Consider the following 17,799-nt stretch of genomic DNA (forward strand, 5'->3'; position numbering starts at 1 on the left):
GGTCCTCGACCAAGCCTCCACCCCCAGGAAGCAGCCCGTGACAGCTGACTAACACCCAGGTACCTATTTTACTGCTCGGTAACAGGGGCATTCAGGGTGAAAGAAACTTTGCCCATTTGTTTCTGCCTCGTGCGGGAATCGAACGCGCGCCACAGAATTACGAGTCCTGCGCGCTATCCACCAGGCTACCAGGCCCCTGTGAGAACTTGATGACTACAAATCGCCATCCCGAAGCCCCAAATCAGATGAACACCGACGACGATTGAAGGGGCACACTGCTGTTGATGTTCAGTTTGATCAGTGCAAGTGACAGTCTACAACGAAGGGAACAGTCAGGAGGAAGCGCCAAGCACTTACTACTATATAGCACTGGGAAGGGGTCAAATTTGGGATGGGACGGAGGGAAGGAATGGTGCCCAACCACTTGTGGACAGTTGGGGATTGAACGCCGACCTGAACTTCCCCAGAACTCGTCTCGCTGGAAGAATGCCACCGGCTTATTCACCGGATTAGTAAAATGGCGTGCAAGAAACTGGAGACAGGAGGTGTCGTTGAGCAAGCTGAAGATAATACTGACGCCAATTATCCAGACGCGACTGAAACTTGTCCAACAATTAGAATTGTTATCGTAGTAGGTGAAGACAATGGTCAGGGGCCAGATTCGCAGCCTGACGTATAAATCACAGCCTGGCTGATCATGTATCCTTTGGAGGTGCTAATCAAGTTCTCTCTTGAACACTGTGAGGGGTCGGCCAGTTATGTCCCTTATGTGTAGTGGAAGCGTGTTGAACAGTCTCGGGCCTCTGATGTTGATAGTTCTCTCTCAGAGTACCTGTTGCACCTCCGCTTTTCAACGGGGGGTATTCTGCACATCCTGCCATGCTTTTTTATAAAAAAATATAACACTAAACACAATATACAATAAATAAAAATATTATGATTTCAGTCCAGCAACCAGGAGGCCTGGTCGAAGACCGGGCCACGGGGACGCTGAGCCCCGGAAACACCTCAAGGTAAGGTAGGGCTATATACACCAGACAGACGATACTGAAAGTGACTTAACTACAGCTGTATGTGACACATCGTGCACACATCCTGGTTGATACCTGGTTGATGGGGGTCTGGGAGTTCTTCTACTCCCCAAGCCCGGCCCGAGGCCAGGCTCGACTTGTGAGAGTTTGGTCCACCAGGCTGTTGCTTGGAGCGGCCCGCAGGCCCACATACCCACCACAGCCCGGCTGATCCGGAACTTCTCTTACAAAACCGTCCAGTTTTCTCTTGAAGATGTCCACGGTTGTTCCGGCAACCGTACCTGCCCCGTACTGGTAAGACACGTGCACGCTGTAGCCCCTGTAATGGTCATGTCGTGACGGAGATCACCACCACTATATAATGGTCCAGGACGGACCCAAACATGGTTGCTTCTCCATCTTCTGAGTCGTGGTGTGGTCATCATATCTTCGGCCACGCTATTGTGGCCTCATCGTCTGCAACACTTCGTTGGAAGACAGAAGAGTTAGGGGGGACATGATCACCACATTCAAGATCCTCAATTGAATCGACAGGGTTGATAAAGACAGGCTGTTTAACACAAGGGGCACACGCACTAGGGGACACAGGTGGAAACTGAGCGCCCAAATGTGCCACAGAGATATTACAAAGAATTTTTTTAGTGTCAGAGTGGTTGACAAATGGAATGCATTAGGAAGTGATGTGGTGGAGGCTGACTCCATACACAGTTTCAGGTGTAGATATGATAGAGCCCAATAGGCTCAGGAACCTGTACACCTGTTGATTGACAGTTGAGAGGCGGGACCAAAGAGCCAGAGCTCAACCCCCGCAAGCACAACTAGGTGAGTACAACTAGGTGAGTACTGGAGTTCCGTGGTGGTGGACACTATTCAATACTACAACTCACAAGGCAGTTATCTTGAGGTTATCTTGAGATAATTTCGGGGTTTAGTGTCCCCGCGGCCCGGTCCTCGACCAGGCCTCCACCCCCAGGAAGCAGCCCGTGACAGCTGACTAACTCCCAAGTACCTATTTACTGCTAGGTAACAGGGGCATTCAGGGTGAAAGAAACTTTGCCCATTTGTTTCTGCCTCGTGCGGGAATCGAACCCGCGCCACAGAATTACGAGTCCTGCGCGCTATCCACCAGGCTACGAGGCCCCACCGAGGCTGACAGAGGAGTTCTGTCCTCTGTCAGCGTCTTAATGCTTCCAAGGCTTTTGACAAATCTTAACAGGCCCAAACGTTTTAGAGAATTGCTTAGTAAAGCAGGTCATCTCATCGCCAGATATTTATAACAACTTAATAATGACGGTAACTGCAGAAGGCCTATTGGCCTATACGAGGCAACTCCTATTTATAACCACCCAATCTCATATATGTCTAACCTACGCTTGAAACAATCAAGGAATTCTACTTAAGATCTACTTATATATTTCTTACCGGGAATGCATATTAACTGGTAAATGGAGTAAGTCCTTTCTGGAAAATTCTCCCAAAAAATGAAATAGGGTCAAACAAGGTGCTATTGTCAGTCACATTCTGTTTGCTATCTAACTTGATCCACTGATGAGAGTTAAGAGCCAGTAGAGCCGGCTGTCACATAGGCTGTCACATAGGCTGCCACATAGGCAGCCACATAGGCTGCCACATAGGCAGCCACATAGGCTGCCACATAGGCAGCCACATAGGCTGCCACATAGGCAGCCACATAGGCAGTCATATAGGCTGCCACATAGGCTGTCATATAGGCTGCCACATAGGCTGCCACATAGGCAGCCACATAGGCAGCCACATAGGCTGTCACATAGGCAGCCACATAGGCAGCCACATAGGCTGTCACATAGGCAGCCACATAGGCTGCCACATAGGCTGCCACATAGGCAGTCACATAGGCTGTCACATAGGCAGTCATATAGGCTGCCACATAGGCTGTCACATAGGCAGCCACATAGGCAGTCATATAGGCTGCCACATAGGCAGCCACATAGGCAGTCATATAGGCTGTCACATAGGCAGCCACATAGGCTGTCACATAGGCAGCCACATAGGCAGTCATATAGGCTGCCACATAGGCTGTCACATAGGCAGTCACATAGGCAGTCACACAGGCAGTCATATAGGCTGTCACATAGGCAGCCACATAGGCAGTCACATAGGCTGCCACATGGGCAGCCACATAGGCAGTCACATAGCCTATGTGGCTGCCTATGTGGCTGCCTATGTGACAGCCTATGTGACAGCCACATAGGCTGTCACATAGGCAGCCACATAGGCTGTCACATAGGCAGCCACATAGGCTATGTGGCTGCCTATGTGGCTGTCACATAGGCAGCCACATAGGCAGTCACATAGGCAGCCACATAGGCAGTCACATAGGCAGCCACATAGGCAGTCACATAGGCAGTCATATAGGCTGCCACATAGGCAGCCATATAGGCTGTCACATAGGCAGCCACATAGGCAGTCACATAGGCAGCCACATAGGCAGTCATATAGGCTGCCACATAGGCTGTCACATAGGCAGCCACATAGGCAGTCATATAGGCTGTCACATAGGCTGCCACATAGGCTGTCACATAGGCTGCCACATAGGCAGTTATATAGGCTGCCACATAGGCAGTCATGTAGGCTGCCACATAGGCTGCCACATAGGCAGTCATGTAGGCTGCCACTTAGGCTGCCACATAGGCAGTCATATAGGCTGCCACATAGGCAGTCATATAGGCTGCCACATAGGCAGTCATATAGGCTGCCACATAGGCAGTCACATAGGCTGCCACATAGTCAGCCACATAGGCTGTCACATAGGCAGCCACATAGGCTGCCACATAGGCTGTCACATAGGCTGCCACATAGGCTGTCACATAGGCTGCCACATAGGCAGTCATATAGGCAGCCACATAGGCAGTCATATAGGCAGCCACATAGGCTGTCACATAGGCAGCCACATAGGCTGTCACATAGGCAGTCATATAGGCTGCCACATAGGCAGTCATATAGGCTGCCACATAGGCAGTCATATAGGCTGCCACATAGGCAGCCACATAGGCAGTCATATAGGCTGCCACATAGGCAGTCATATAGGCTGCCACATAGGCTGTCACATAGGCAGCCACATAGGCAGTCATATTGGCTGCCACATAGGCAGTCATATAGGCAGCCACATAGGCTGCCACATAGGCTGTCACATAGGCAGCCACATAGGCAGTCATATAGGCTGCCACATAGGCAGCCACATAGGCAGCCACATAGGCTGCCACATAGGCAGTCACATAAGCAGCCACATAGGCAGTCACATAAGCAGCCACATAGGCAGTCATATAGGCTGCCACATAGGCAGCCACATAGGCTGTCACATAGTCAGCCACATAGGCTGTCACACAGGCAGTCACAGGCAGCCACATAGGCAGTCACATAGGCTGTCACATAGGCTGTCACATAGGCAGTCATATAGGCTGCCACATAGGCTGCCACATAGGCAGTCATATAGGCTGCCACATAGGCTGCCACATAGGCAGTCACATAGGCAGCCACATAGGCTGTCACATAGGCAGCCACATAGGCAGCCACATAGGCAGCCACATAGGCAGTCACATAGGCAGCCACATAGGCTGTCACATAGGCAGCCACATAGGCTGTCACATAGGCAGCCACATAGGCTGTCACATAGGCAGCCACATAGGCTGTCACATAGGCAGTCACATAGGCTGTCACATAGGCTGTCACATAGGCAGCCACATAGGCTGTCACATAGGCAGCCACATAGGGTGCCACATAGGCTGTCACACAGGAAGTCACATAGGCCAGTGTCACATAGGCTGTCACATAGGCAGTCATATAGGGTGCCACATAGGCTGTTATATAGGCTGTCACACAGGAAGTCACATAGGCCAGTGTCACATAGGCTGTCACATAGACTGTCACATAGGCTGTCACACAGGAAGTCACATAGGCCAGTGTCACATAGGCTGTCACATAGACTGTCACATAGACTGTCACATAGACTGTCACATAGACTGTCACATAGACTGTCACATAGACTGTCACATAGACTGTCACATAGACTGTCACATAGACTGTCACATAGGCCAGTATTTCCCATTACGCTGCTGATCCACTTCTACCCCCACCCACCAACCCCGCTATGATAACCTTGACAGGACTATAACGTAATGTTCCGTCCTGAAAAATGTGCTGTGGTTGCTAACCCACAGGACTCCTTGTATCGAGACCTCGGTCTAAAATTACTAGGCAGAGACATTCCAGTATTATGAAAGTATCTGGAGCATATTATATCATCAAAGGGGCCCACTTGTTAAATTTTCTGATGCTATTAGAGACCCAAAGGTCTCAACACCTATCATTAGTGAATGTGATCTTGATACCTGGTCGAAAGTCAAGTTATTTCTGAACTTGTATGGATGTGAACTATGGGACCTACAACATGCTGATCTTGGTTAGCTTAGTTGTGAATGGAGGACATGTTGTAGACCCGTCCTCGCACTCACTGCACTCTCCTGCCTGGCCTGGGGCCAGATTCACGAAGCAGTTACGCAAGCACTTACGAACCTGTACATCTTTTCACAATCTTTGGCGGCTTTGTTTACAATTATTAAACAGTTAATGAGCTGCGAAGCACCAGGAGGCTGTTTATAACAATAACAACAGTTGATTGGCAAGTTTTGGCGCTTGTAAACTGTTTAATAAATGTAACCAAAGCCGTCAAAGATTGAGGAAAGATGTACACGTTCGTAAGTGCTTGCGTAACTGCTTCGTGAATCTGGCCCCAGTACTGTTATAAACAATGGAACTTTTAGTTTAACTCCCTCCTATACTATCACCAGAAGATACCTAACCACTTGGAATGGACGGTAGAGTGACGGTCTCGCTTCATGTAGGTCGGCGTTCAATCCCCAACCGTCCCTAAGTGGTTGGGCACCATTCCTTTCCCCCGTCCCATCCCAATTCCTTATCCTGACCCCTTCCCAGTGCTATATAGTCGTAATAGCTTGGCGCTTTCTTCTGATAGTTTGACAGTTCCCTTCCCTTTACCAGAAGACAGGCTTCTCAAGCCACCACTGTCCTCGGCTCAGTCAAGGCACTCACCTCCCTGTCAACACTGCATCCATCATGGTAATGATGAGTGGATAATGAGTAACCTCATCCATCATGGTAATAATGAGTGGATAATGAGTAACCTCATCCATCATGGTAATAATGAGTGGATAATGAGTAACCTCATCCATCATGGTAATGATGAGTGGATTGTGAGTAACCTCATCCATCATGGTAATGATGAGTGGATTGTGAGTAACCTCATCCATCATGGTAATGATGAGTGGATTGTGAGTAACCACCGAACATGTCCTCGTCCTCGTGATATCTATGCTCCCTCAACAAGCAAGATATCACAGTTACACAATCTACATGTACTTTTCTGGTAGCAGATATCTACCAGAAAGAGAGTTAATATAACATAACTTACCAGGTCTGCCACGGATCATGAAAACAACCCTCTGGAATAAAGACGAGCGAGGTCCGTCAATCAGTATAGGGAAAGCACTCCCAGGTAAGGGGCCAGATTCACGAAAGCACTTACGAACCTGTACATCTTTTCTCAATCTTTGGCGACTTTGTTTACAATTATTAAACAGTTAATGAGCTCCGAAGCACCAGGAGGCTGTTTATAACAATAACAACAGTTGAATGGCAAGTTTTCATGCTTGTAAACTGTTTAATAAATGTAACCAAAGCCGTCAAAGATTGAGGAAAGATGTACACGTTCGTAAGTGCTTGCGTAACTGCTTCGTGAATCTGGCCCCAGGTCCCTAGTCTACCATCCCTTAGGGTCAAACAAGTAGAATTGAGGTGTAGAGGAGGAAAACTGTTGATATAATGTGCCTTACCTTCCATGACGTTCTCCTCGCCGAAGTGGGTGACCTGGATGAAAGCCGGGGTAGTGGAGGCGACGGGGGTGAGGGGCGTGAGGGGCGTGGAGGGGGACTGTATCTTCTGGGTGACCCTCATCTTGGCCAGGTGGTGGGCGTGGGCGCCCGCACTAGGGGGCGGGGTGTCCAGCCCGTTCATCATGTTCCCGCGCGCGCGCGCCCCCTCCGTCCACAGTTATGCTAGGCTCTTCGCGACACTCTTTACACTCTATGTTACTCTAGGCTTCCTGTGTCCTAGCCACTTCCCTGGCCTCTCATGGCTTCAGTTCGTACTTGTAGCTTCTATACTGGGGCGAGGCCCTGTACACCTATTTGTTTATACCTCAATCTTTGAAGGTGTTATTCTTTATGTTCCATTATCATGCACTGGACTGTAATTACAAACATATTGACACTTATCACAGTAATGCCTTCACTCGTTCTTCCAATCTGGAGTCTATTACACTTTCCGACACAAAGCACTGGCATGCAGCCTTGGTCACACACACATCCGGTACGACTCGCTATCTATAGCTTTCTCACAGGCCATTATCGTTGGTTCTTACTGCATAACTAGCCATAATTAACGCGCACGCCTCGCATTAACAGTCCTGCAATGTTCGCAACAGTTTGTCAATCTCTCAATGTTTTCGTGCCAACGAAATGTCTCACCTCAATATTTTCAGATGTTTCTGCTATGTTTACCTGTGTTTTCTAAGTCATTATCGTAGAGTCCTGTATGTGTCTAACACAGATATGCTGTAAGGAAAGAAAAGCTTGCTCAAAAACTAGGAAAATGGCCGCAAGACTCAACAGAACGCAATTCATTCAAAATTAAAAAAAAAAATCAGTTTAAGATTCCATGGAAATACAATATCGTGTGATGCATGATACAACAGGCTGACTCAACACAAAACTGCCCCAACAGTAATACAAGTACTACTAAACTACTTATTCATCACATACATTTAGCAACACTAATCGGTAGTCACGAAAAGCTAATTTAACTTAGAGACTTTCACGAAAGCAGCGATATATTCATATATATTCATATATTCGATATATGGCCCTGTTACCTAGCAGTAAATAGGTACCTGGGAGTTAGTCAGCTGTCAGGGGCTGCTTCCTGGGGGTGGAGGCCTGGTCGAGGACCGGGCCGCGGGGACACTAAAGCCCCGAAATCATCTCAAGATAACCTCAAGATAAGATATTTATTATTATTATTAGATCCAGCTCAGCAGTTTGCCAAGAAGCATTCGCATCCAAGCTGATAATTAATTACAATAAAGATATATAAACCCGCGACACACAAGTGGATTACTCGGGTTAATTTACCGGTAAGGAAAGCTGCGAGTCGGTGAGAAAGCTGCGAGTCGTGTGAGAAAGCTGCGAGTCGGTGAGAAAGCTGCGAGTCGGTGAGAAAGCTGCGAGTCGGTGAGAAAGCTGCGAGTCGGTGAGAAAGCTGCGAGTCGGTGAGAAAGCTGCGAGTCGGTGAGAAAGCTGCGAGTCGGTGAGAAAGCTGCGAGTCGGTGAGAAAGCTGCGAGTCGGTGAGAAAGCTGCGAGTCGGTGAGAAAGCTGCGAGTCGGTGAGAAAGCTGCGAGTCGGTGAGAAAGCTGCGAGTCGGTGAGAAAGCTGCGAGTCGGTGAGAAAGCTGCGAGTCGGTGAGAAAGCTGCGAGTCGGTGAGAAAGCTGCGAGTCGGTGAGAAAGAACGTAGCCAAAATTTCCGGCCAGAGACCGTTATCATGCATAACCGATTTTAAATTCAGATTTAAAATATTTTCCAGTGAATGCTGGCGAAGAAAACTGGCGGGTAGTTGGATAAGCACCTCCAAAGGATACCTGATCAACCAGGCTGTGACTCGTACGTCAGGCTGCGAGCAGCCGCGTCCAACATCCTGGTTGATCAGTCCGGCAACCAGGAGGCCTGGTCGACGACCGGGCCGCGGGGACGCTAAGCCCCGGAAGCACCTCAAGGTAGTTAACCACGAGGCAGGGGCTACCCACACCCACCTCCTGACCGCTACCCACACAATCAAGAAAGTTTTATAAAAATGCAAGACGCAATTAGTCATCTAACAACAGGTACAGGTTCCAACACCACCTTAATTGTTGTGAAGATGTCTTGGGAGCCGGTCGGCCGAGCGGACAGCACGCTGGACTTATGATCCTGTGGTCCTGGGTTCGATTCCAGGCGCCGGCGAGAAACAATGGGCAGAGAAACTTTCACACTATGCCCCTGTTGCCTAGCAGTAAAATAGGTACCTGGGTGTTAGTCAGCTGTCACGGGCTGCTTCCTGGGGGTGGAGGCCTGGTCGAGGACAGGGCCGTGGGGACACTAAAGCCCCGAAATCATCTCAAGATAACTGTGTCAAATGTATTCATTTATGCAAATTAAGATGTATGACGGTATTGATGTGTTCATTTATATGTTATGTATCATAACATATTGATACATAACACACCGTCATTGATACATAACACACCGTCATTGATACATAACACACCGTCATTGATACATAACACACCGTCATTGATACATAACACACCGTCATTGATACATAACACACCGTCATTGATACATAATACACCGTCATTGATACATAACACACCGTCATTGATACATAACACACCGTCATTGATACATAACACACCGTCATTGATACATAACACACCGTCATTGATACATAACACACCGTCATTGATACATAATACACCGTCATTGATACATAACACACCGTCATTGATACATAACACACCGTCATTGATACATAACACACCGTCATTGATACATAACACACCGTCATTGATACATAACACACCGTCATTGATACATAACACACCGTCATTGATACATAACACACCGTCATTGATACATAACACACCGTCATTGATACATAACACACCGTCCTCAAGCCGCTTCATCACTACATGTTTCCAGTGAGGTTAAGGAGAGCAACGGGTCAACCGGGAGCCTAAGCATGGCCGAAAGATTTACAATCTCCGTGGTGTAGTGGTAAGACACTCGCCTGGCGTTCCGCGAGCGCTATGTCATGGGTTCGTATCCTGGCCGGGGAGGATTTACTGGGCGCAATTCCTTAACTGTAGCCTCTGTTTAACGCAACAGTAAAATGTGTACTTGGACGAAAAAACGATTCTCCGCGGCAGGGGATCGTATTCCAGGGACCATAGGATTAAGGACTTGCCCGAAACGCTACGCGTACTAGTGGCTCTACAAGAATGTAACAACTCTTGTATATATCTCAAAAACAAAAACAAAAAAAAGAAAAAAGGAATAAAGTACTCAAAAAGAGGGTGGGTGAGGGTAGAAATAGCCTAAGCTATGTAGACCAGACCACACACTAGAAGGTGAAGGGACGACGACGTTTCGGTCCGGCCTGGACCATTCTCAAGTCGATAAGAATGGTCTATTCATCGCTAGCCTAAACTACTCTATTCCTTTGAGATGTATTTTACTGTCTCAATAAACGTACTTAAACTGATGTGCTACAATTATTATAACTTGTGTGCGGCAGATACTTAACATGTTTACATTATCTTATTATCAACTTCCCCCCCCCCAATTCTGCTCACCCCTCCCTACTTCCCCACTAATACACCCAGAATTTCTCCCCACCACACCTTGATTAATTCCCCACCACACGTGCCTAGACCAAGTCTTCACTCTCAAACACTTCCGTCACTCTCACTGGACCTCCCCTTCTCCACACGGGAGACATCTCCCGTCACGCAGGGTGCAGTCGCACCTCCACAGATCTCCAGTATCAGCTCTTGATACTGGTAATGGCTCAAAAGGGTCACCACTTACGGGCTATTCATGCCCGTGCCACCTTTTGGGTGGCTTAATCTTTATCAATCAATCATCAATCACTGGACCTCTAGCTTGAGTTGCAAACCAACTATTAACTGCAGCTCCTGTTAGGACAAAGTTACAGATGCCCGTCTCTCGTGGCTATTGAACAACGGTGTTATAACAACCCGTCCTCTTAAAAATAACGTCACTTTTGGCTGGTATGCGCGGTGCTATGGCCAAATTTGGACGTAATTTGAAATGAAATCGACTCACAAAAGTGACGTTCTGTTCCGTTTTCTGTTTGAGTCGTCCGGCTTACTCGGACACGCTAGGAGAAGAAACTTTCCATTAACGTTTTTCATAACGTTTTGAAACTTTATGAGAATTTCCTGCCCACCTAACCTACCAGAGGACCCTTAACTTACTGTTGTTGAAAAAAAAAATCCCAAATTTATTTTCAATTTTTTTTTTCATTTTCAAATTACGTCCAATTTCGGCCATACGGACAAACGGCCAAAAGCGACGTTCTTTTTAAGAGGACAAGTTGGTTGGGCAACTATGTTATTATTTAATCATTCCTCGTAGCCTCGTAGCCTGGTGGATAGCGCGCAGGACTCGTAATTCTGTGGCGCGGGTTCGATCCCCGCACGAGGCAGAAACAAATGGGCAAAGTTTCTTTCACCTTGAATGCCCCTGTTACCTAGCAGTAAATAGGTACCTGGGTGTTAGTCAGCTGTCACGGGCTGCTTCCTGGGGGTGGAGGCCTGGTCGAGGACCGGGCCGCGGGGACACTAAAAGCCCCGAAATCATATCAAGATAACCTCAAGATAACCTTCCTACACCAAATACCGCCTCCTGTTCACCCATCATGCCCCGACAACCATCTCTCCACGACACTAACTGCAGCCCGTCCGCCTAAGGTGTCCCAGCGTCAAGAACCTGTTGTACTAACGTGCCCTTAACCTAACCTACCAGAGGACCCACAACAGAAAACGGGACAATATGTCAATTTCGCGAGCCGCTACCATTTTCTATTGCAACTATGTGCCTTAGGTAGAGTATACGTCAAAATGCGACGTTCTATTAGGATGACGCGTTACACCTAACCTTCCATTCAACAGGATGGGGATATCAGGATTCAGGGGCCAGATTCACGAAGCAGTTACGCAAGCATTTAGGATCCTGTACATCTTTTCTCAATCTTTGGCGGCTTTGTTTACAATTATTAAACAGTTAATGAGCTCGGAAGCACCAGGAGGCTGTTTATAACAATTACAACAGTTGATTGGCAAGTTTTCATGCTTGTAAACTGTTTAATAAATGTAAACAAAGCCGTCAAAGATTGAGGAAAGATGTACACGTTCGTAAGTACTTGCGTAACTGCTTCGTGAATCTGGCCCCAGGTTCGTAAGTAGTTGCGTAAGTGCTTCGTGAATCTGGCCCCAGGTTCGTAAGTACTTGCGTAACTGCTTCGTGAATCTGGCCCCAGGTTCGTAAGTACTTGCGTAACTGCTTCGTGAATCTGGCCCCAGGTTCGTAAGTACTTGCGTAACTGCTTCGTGAATCTGGCCCCAGGTTCGTAAGTACTTGCGTAACTGCTTCGTGAATCTGGCCCCAGGTTCGTAAGTACTTGCGTAACTGCTTCGTGAATCTGGCCCCCAGGTTCGTAAGTACTTGCGTAACTGCTTCGTGAATCTGGCCCCCAGGTTCGTAAGTACTTGCGTAACTGCTTCGTGAATCTGGCCCCTGGAGCGAATAACGTCAGTCTTTCTGCCTGTGATCAGTCTTTCACTCGGAAAAGGATTATTCCATTTTCAGAACTTCAGCATTTTGTCTTAACGATAAAGTGGATAAACGCTATCTCGATATCCTTCAGTTTTCATCAGAAGACAACACTAGAGGAACAAAGTATAGATAGTATAATATAGTCATTTTTAGAAACGGCACAATAGGCTGGTCAGCGCCTTATAAATACAAACATTTTAGTGAGCAAGGCTTCAGATTCCCGCCAAACACACACCGAAACTACGACGTTGGTACAACGTTCCAACAAGTTTTAACACCACCTAACCAGTTATAACAACCAATACAGCAAGTTGTAACAACGTTCTAATACGTCATAAACACGTTAAGCCAAGATGTAACAACTTTATTACAAGTTGTAACAAGCGGAAAATAGAGACAGTTTCGGTTTGTGTTTCCAGGGCAGCTATCTAGGCTCGCGAAAGGCTTAATTATTTTTATTATTATAATTATTATAAAAAATTAGGCTCGCCTAATTATAACGTGACAAAAGGACAATAATAAAGTGTTCCAATAATACTCTCACCACTCACAGCACCAACGTTCTCTGGATCGGAAGAAACCTTTCCTAAAACAAATCCACAAGGGCCGTGACGAGGATTCGAACCTACGTCCGAGATCATCCCAGACGCTGCCTTAATCGACTGAGCTACGACATGGTCAAAACAGTTGAAAGTAAGGGCGTATGAGCAATGAAGTAAGGGCGAAGAGGGAGAACGGCCTATTGACATAGCTCGAGTGCAGAGGGGAGTTGTGTAAAACCCTGGTTTGTGTCTCGGAGAGGCTGCAGGAGCCAAGTAGGTTAGGTACAACTTCTGGTTTCAACTCTTTTTGACCATGTCGTAGCTCAGTCGATTAAGGCAGCGTCTGGGATGATCTCGGATGTAGGTTCGAATCCTCGTCACGGCCCTTGTGGATTTGTTCATTGATGCATCACGCTATTGTGATTTCTGTGTGTAAACCTTTCCTAGTTGGCCGGTAAAGTAATGACTTCATCAATCTCTCGATTATTCTTTTTGTCTCAATACTTACAATATTGTAAGTATATATTAGTCTTATTATATTATTAATTAATATTTTATTCTAATAATTATTAATATATAATTAAATTAATTAATATATTATTCTTGCCGCAATCTCAACAATCCTCACAATGGTCGGCCGAGCGGACAGCACGCTGGACTTGTGAACCTGTGGTCCTGGGTTCGATCCCAGGCACCGGCGAGAACAATGGGCAGAGTTTCTTTCACCCTATGCCCCTGTTACCTAGCAGTAAAATAGGTACCTGGGTGTTAGTCAGCTGTCACGGGCTGCTTCCTGGGGGTGGAGGCCTGGTCGAGGACCGGGCCGCGGGGACCACTAAAGCCCCGAAATCATCTCAAGATAACCTCCCTCGTCCTAATATAACAGGTTCGCCAGAACTCTTGTCTTCATCAAAACACACATCTCTTGCATTCCACTATGTAGGCTGTTGATAATTACTGAATTATTACTTAATTAATTACTTAATTACTGAATTACTGAATTACTGAATGAAAGAATGAATTGAAGCCTTAATTACTGAATGGTTCTGATCACGAGACAATGTGTTAATTCAATGAAAATGTGTTATGTATTATATCTCGCTCAATACCCCCCCCCCCCTTGCCCAACTACTTGGGCTGGACGGTAGAGCGACGGTCTCGCTTCATGCAGGTCGGCGTTCAATCCCCGACCGTCCATAAGTAGTTGGACACCATTCCTTTCCCTCCGTCCCATCCCAAATCTTTATCCTGACCCCTTCCCAGGGCTATATAGTGGTAATGGCTTGGCGCTTTTCCCTGATAATCTCAAAATATCTATCTATCTCTCTCTTTCTCTCTCACACTCTCTCTCTCTCTCATAACCCGTCCTGCTAACACCACGTCAAGTCTTGACCTACACATTACCCAACACCAAAAACTGTCGTAATAGAAAATGGTAGCGGCTCGCGAAATTGACAATGTCTATTTTCTGTTTTGGGTCCTCTGGCAGGTTAGGATCAGGCACCTTAGTACGACAGTTTCTTGACGTTGGGAAGGCCGGCGAGAACGGGTTGCACAATGACAAACGCACGCATGTACATACTTTCAACTCACGCGCGCGCGCGCACATTCCCTTATCATTCTCACTCACTGCCAGGTTTCGCGTCGTGAGGCAAGGATGAGACACGAGAAAAAGATGAGTTATATAGTAAAAGTTAGTTATATAATTTATAGGTACGAATAAAATATGTCTATGCATTGGCTTATCATTCACTCTATGATAATGCTACTGATTGCGTTCGCCTCTCAATTACATTTATCATCAGTATTCAATTCGTATCTGTATTAAATTCGAAAACGAGGATGGACTGCACTAATGTTTCTGCCTAATGTTCTCAAATCCATACTGAAAATACGTTTGTCCAAGTAACTGTTCAAGAAAAAATGTTGGTGATGGCTGTTAGGTGACGGCACCACCACCAGCTGACGGTCAACCAGGGGAGTGGTGGAGAGGTGCAGGGTGGAGAGGTGCAGGGGCAGTCCACCCCCACCATCAACTTACCCAACAACTCCCCCACCCCCCCTCAACATAACCCTCCTATCAGTACCGCACCCTAACATTTTTTTTGTTAAGAAACCACCACCCCCCAGCACTACAACCTGCACCTGGCAGGAGTGGTGGACTGGTCCCACCACCCAGACACACGTCCAGCGCCACTCTCCCACCGGGACTCCTCACTCTCCCACCGGGACTCCTCACTCTCCCACCGGGACTCCCCCACTCTCCCACCGGGACTCCCCCACTCTCCCACCGGGACTCCCCCACTCTCCCACCGGGACTCCCCCACTCTCCCACCGGGACTCCCCCACTCTCCCACCGGGACTCCCCCACTCTCCCACCGGGACTCCCCCACTCTCCCACCGGGACTCCCCCACTCTCCCACCGGGACTCCCCCACTCTCCCACCGGGACTCCCCCACTCTCCCACCGGGACTCCCCCACTCTCCCACCGGGACTCCCCCACTCTCCCACCGGGACTCCCCCACTCTCCCACCGGGACTCCCCACTCTCCCACCGGGACTCCCCACTCTCCCACCGGGACTCCCCACTCTCCCACCGGGACTCCCCACTCTCCCACCGGGACTCCCCACTCTCCCACCGGGACTCCCCACTCTCCCACCGGGACTCCCCACTCTCCCACCGGGACTCCCCACTCTCCCACCGGGACTCCCCACTCTCCCACCGGGACTCCCCACTCTCCCACCGGGACTCCCCACTCTCCCACCGGGACTCCCCACTCTCCCACCGGGACTCCCCACTCTCCCACCGGGACTCCCCACTCTCCCACCGGGACTCCCCACTCTCCCACCGGGACTCCCCACTCTCCCACCGGGACTCCTCACTCTCCCACCGGGACTCCTCACTCTCCCACCGGGACTCCTCACTCTCCCACCGGGACTCCCCACCCTCCCACCGGGACTCCTCACTCTCCCACCGGGACTCCCCACTCTCCCACCGGGACTCCCCACTCTCCCACCGGGACTCCTCACTCTCCCACCGGGACTCCTCACTCTCCCACCGGGACTCCCCACCCTCCCACCGGGACTCCTCACTCTCCCACCGGGACTCCTCACTCTCCCACCGGGCAGGAGTAACTCACCAGAGACGAGGACAGCCATACCCACAGTCTGACATTACTTCATATTACCTGTCTTACTATTACAGTCATACATGTCGACAACTCCTTGCATGATTACTGCTCGATCATGCACGAGTGTCAGGCATGATCCAGGTCGTCGGCACACGACAGAGGATCCCGGGTTTGGTTCCCGGACAGGAAGGTAGGGCCGCATTTTCTTTCACCTGATGCCTCGGTTTATCTCGAGGTATATTAGGTACGAGATAGTTATTCAACTGTCGTTGGTGGCATCCTGGGGAAGGTTTACCTAGGTAGACTAAGGGTACCTCGGTAAACCTAACAGGTTTTCTCTTCCATAAGGCCATCCTATTTTATATAACTACATTGTATAGCATTACAAATATTTATTATCTATTTCCGCATCAATATTTTACAATATTTAAATATTAACAGTTTTAAGTGATTATCTTGAGGTTATCTTGAGATGATTTCGGGGCTTTAGTGTCCCCGCGGCCCGGTCCTCGACCAGGCCTCCACCCCCAGGAAGCAGCCCGTGACAGCTGACTAACACCCAGGTACCTATTTACTGCTAGGTAACAGGGGCATTCAGGGTGAAAGAAACTTTGCCCATTTGTTTCTGCCTCGTGCGGGAATCGAACCCGCGCCACAGAATTACGAGTCCTGCGCGCTATCCACCAGGCTACGAGGCCCCTCGTGATGCTTGTAGTTTGCTTGTAATAATTCTAATTTGCCCTAAGGGCAAATTATTTAGCTTCGTCTTAAAAAATCAGATACCCTACTCACTCATGGCAATTGTTGGTTAAATTGTTAATTACCCTGCTGCTAAACATCACACAGATTTATAAACACCGTACGCACTGCTACATACATCATCATCATCTAACATCATCATACAGCACGCCTCAAATACAATAGATACCACAAACAACATCTCGCCAGCTGGGGATGTCGGGTGCTGCCCCCAAAGCCATTACCCGACAAAACAAATTCCTATTTCCAGTAACTGTGGTCCTGAACCTTGACTTGTCAACCGCACAATCGAACGTGACCTATAATTGTATAAATATATAAATGCCACACAATCTGGGAGGAAACAAATAGTTGAGAGGAAAATATAATTGAAGACGGGAACCAAAAGTTAAAATTAGGCAACAGCGGAAGTGCCTAATTAATAATTATTAATTATCCTAATTAATAATTATTAATTATCCTAATTAATGCCGACACATAATGGATATGTTTTATGGGTGTTGATAGTGTCCAAGATCCGCCTCCAACGTGGCCGGACTACCAACCATACCTGCTAGCCCGCCCTCCACCAAAGTTCAGGGCCTGCCAGCCCGCCCTCCACCACAGTTCAGGGCCTGCCAGTTCGCCCTCCACCAAAGTTCAGAGCCTGCCAGTTCGCCCCCCACCAAAGTTCAGGGCCTGCCAGCCCGCCCTCCACTAAAGTTCAGGGCCTGCCAGCCCGCCCTCCACCAAAGTTCAGGGCCTGCCAGTTCGCCCTCCACCAAAGTTCAGAGCCTGCCAGTTCGCCCCCCACCAAAGTTCAGGACCTGCCAGCCCGCCCTCCACCAAAG

The 17,799-nt window shown here is 48.3% G+C and overlaps 1 protein-coding gene across 7 annotated transcripts in view; it reads right to left on the reverse strand.

The window, feature by feature from the left end:
- Positions 1-17,799, reverse strand: part of Cen (cerebellar degeneration-related protein 2-like) — a 621,507-nt gene that overhangs the window by 369,507 nt on the left and 234,201 nt on the right. For 5 of the 7 annotated variants that reach the window (XM_069314434.1, XM_069314438.1, XM_069314433.1 and 2 more), the window contains exon 2: positions 6,920-7,699. The exons of 1 other annotated variant lie outside the window; for it this stretch is intronic. In XM_069314434.1, the coding sequence (XP_069170535.1) occupies positions 6,920-7,103 (184 nt within the window). In that variant the 5' untranslated portion in view covers positions 7,104-7,699. The remainder of the gene's footprint in view (positions 1-6,919; positions 7,700-17,799) is intronic. One more of the 7 variants, XM_069314435.1, reaches the window with a different exon arrangement.

This window comes from Procambarus clarkii, chromosome 79, assembly GCF_040958095.1.
Source record: "Procambarus clarkii isolate CNS0578487 chromosome 79, FALCON_Pclarkii_2.0, whole genome shotgun sequence".
Taxonomy (NCBI): domain Eukaryota; kingdom Metazoa; phylum Arthropoda; class Malacostraca; order Decapoda; family Cambaridae; genus Procambarus; species Procambarus clarkii.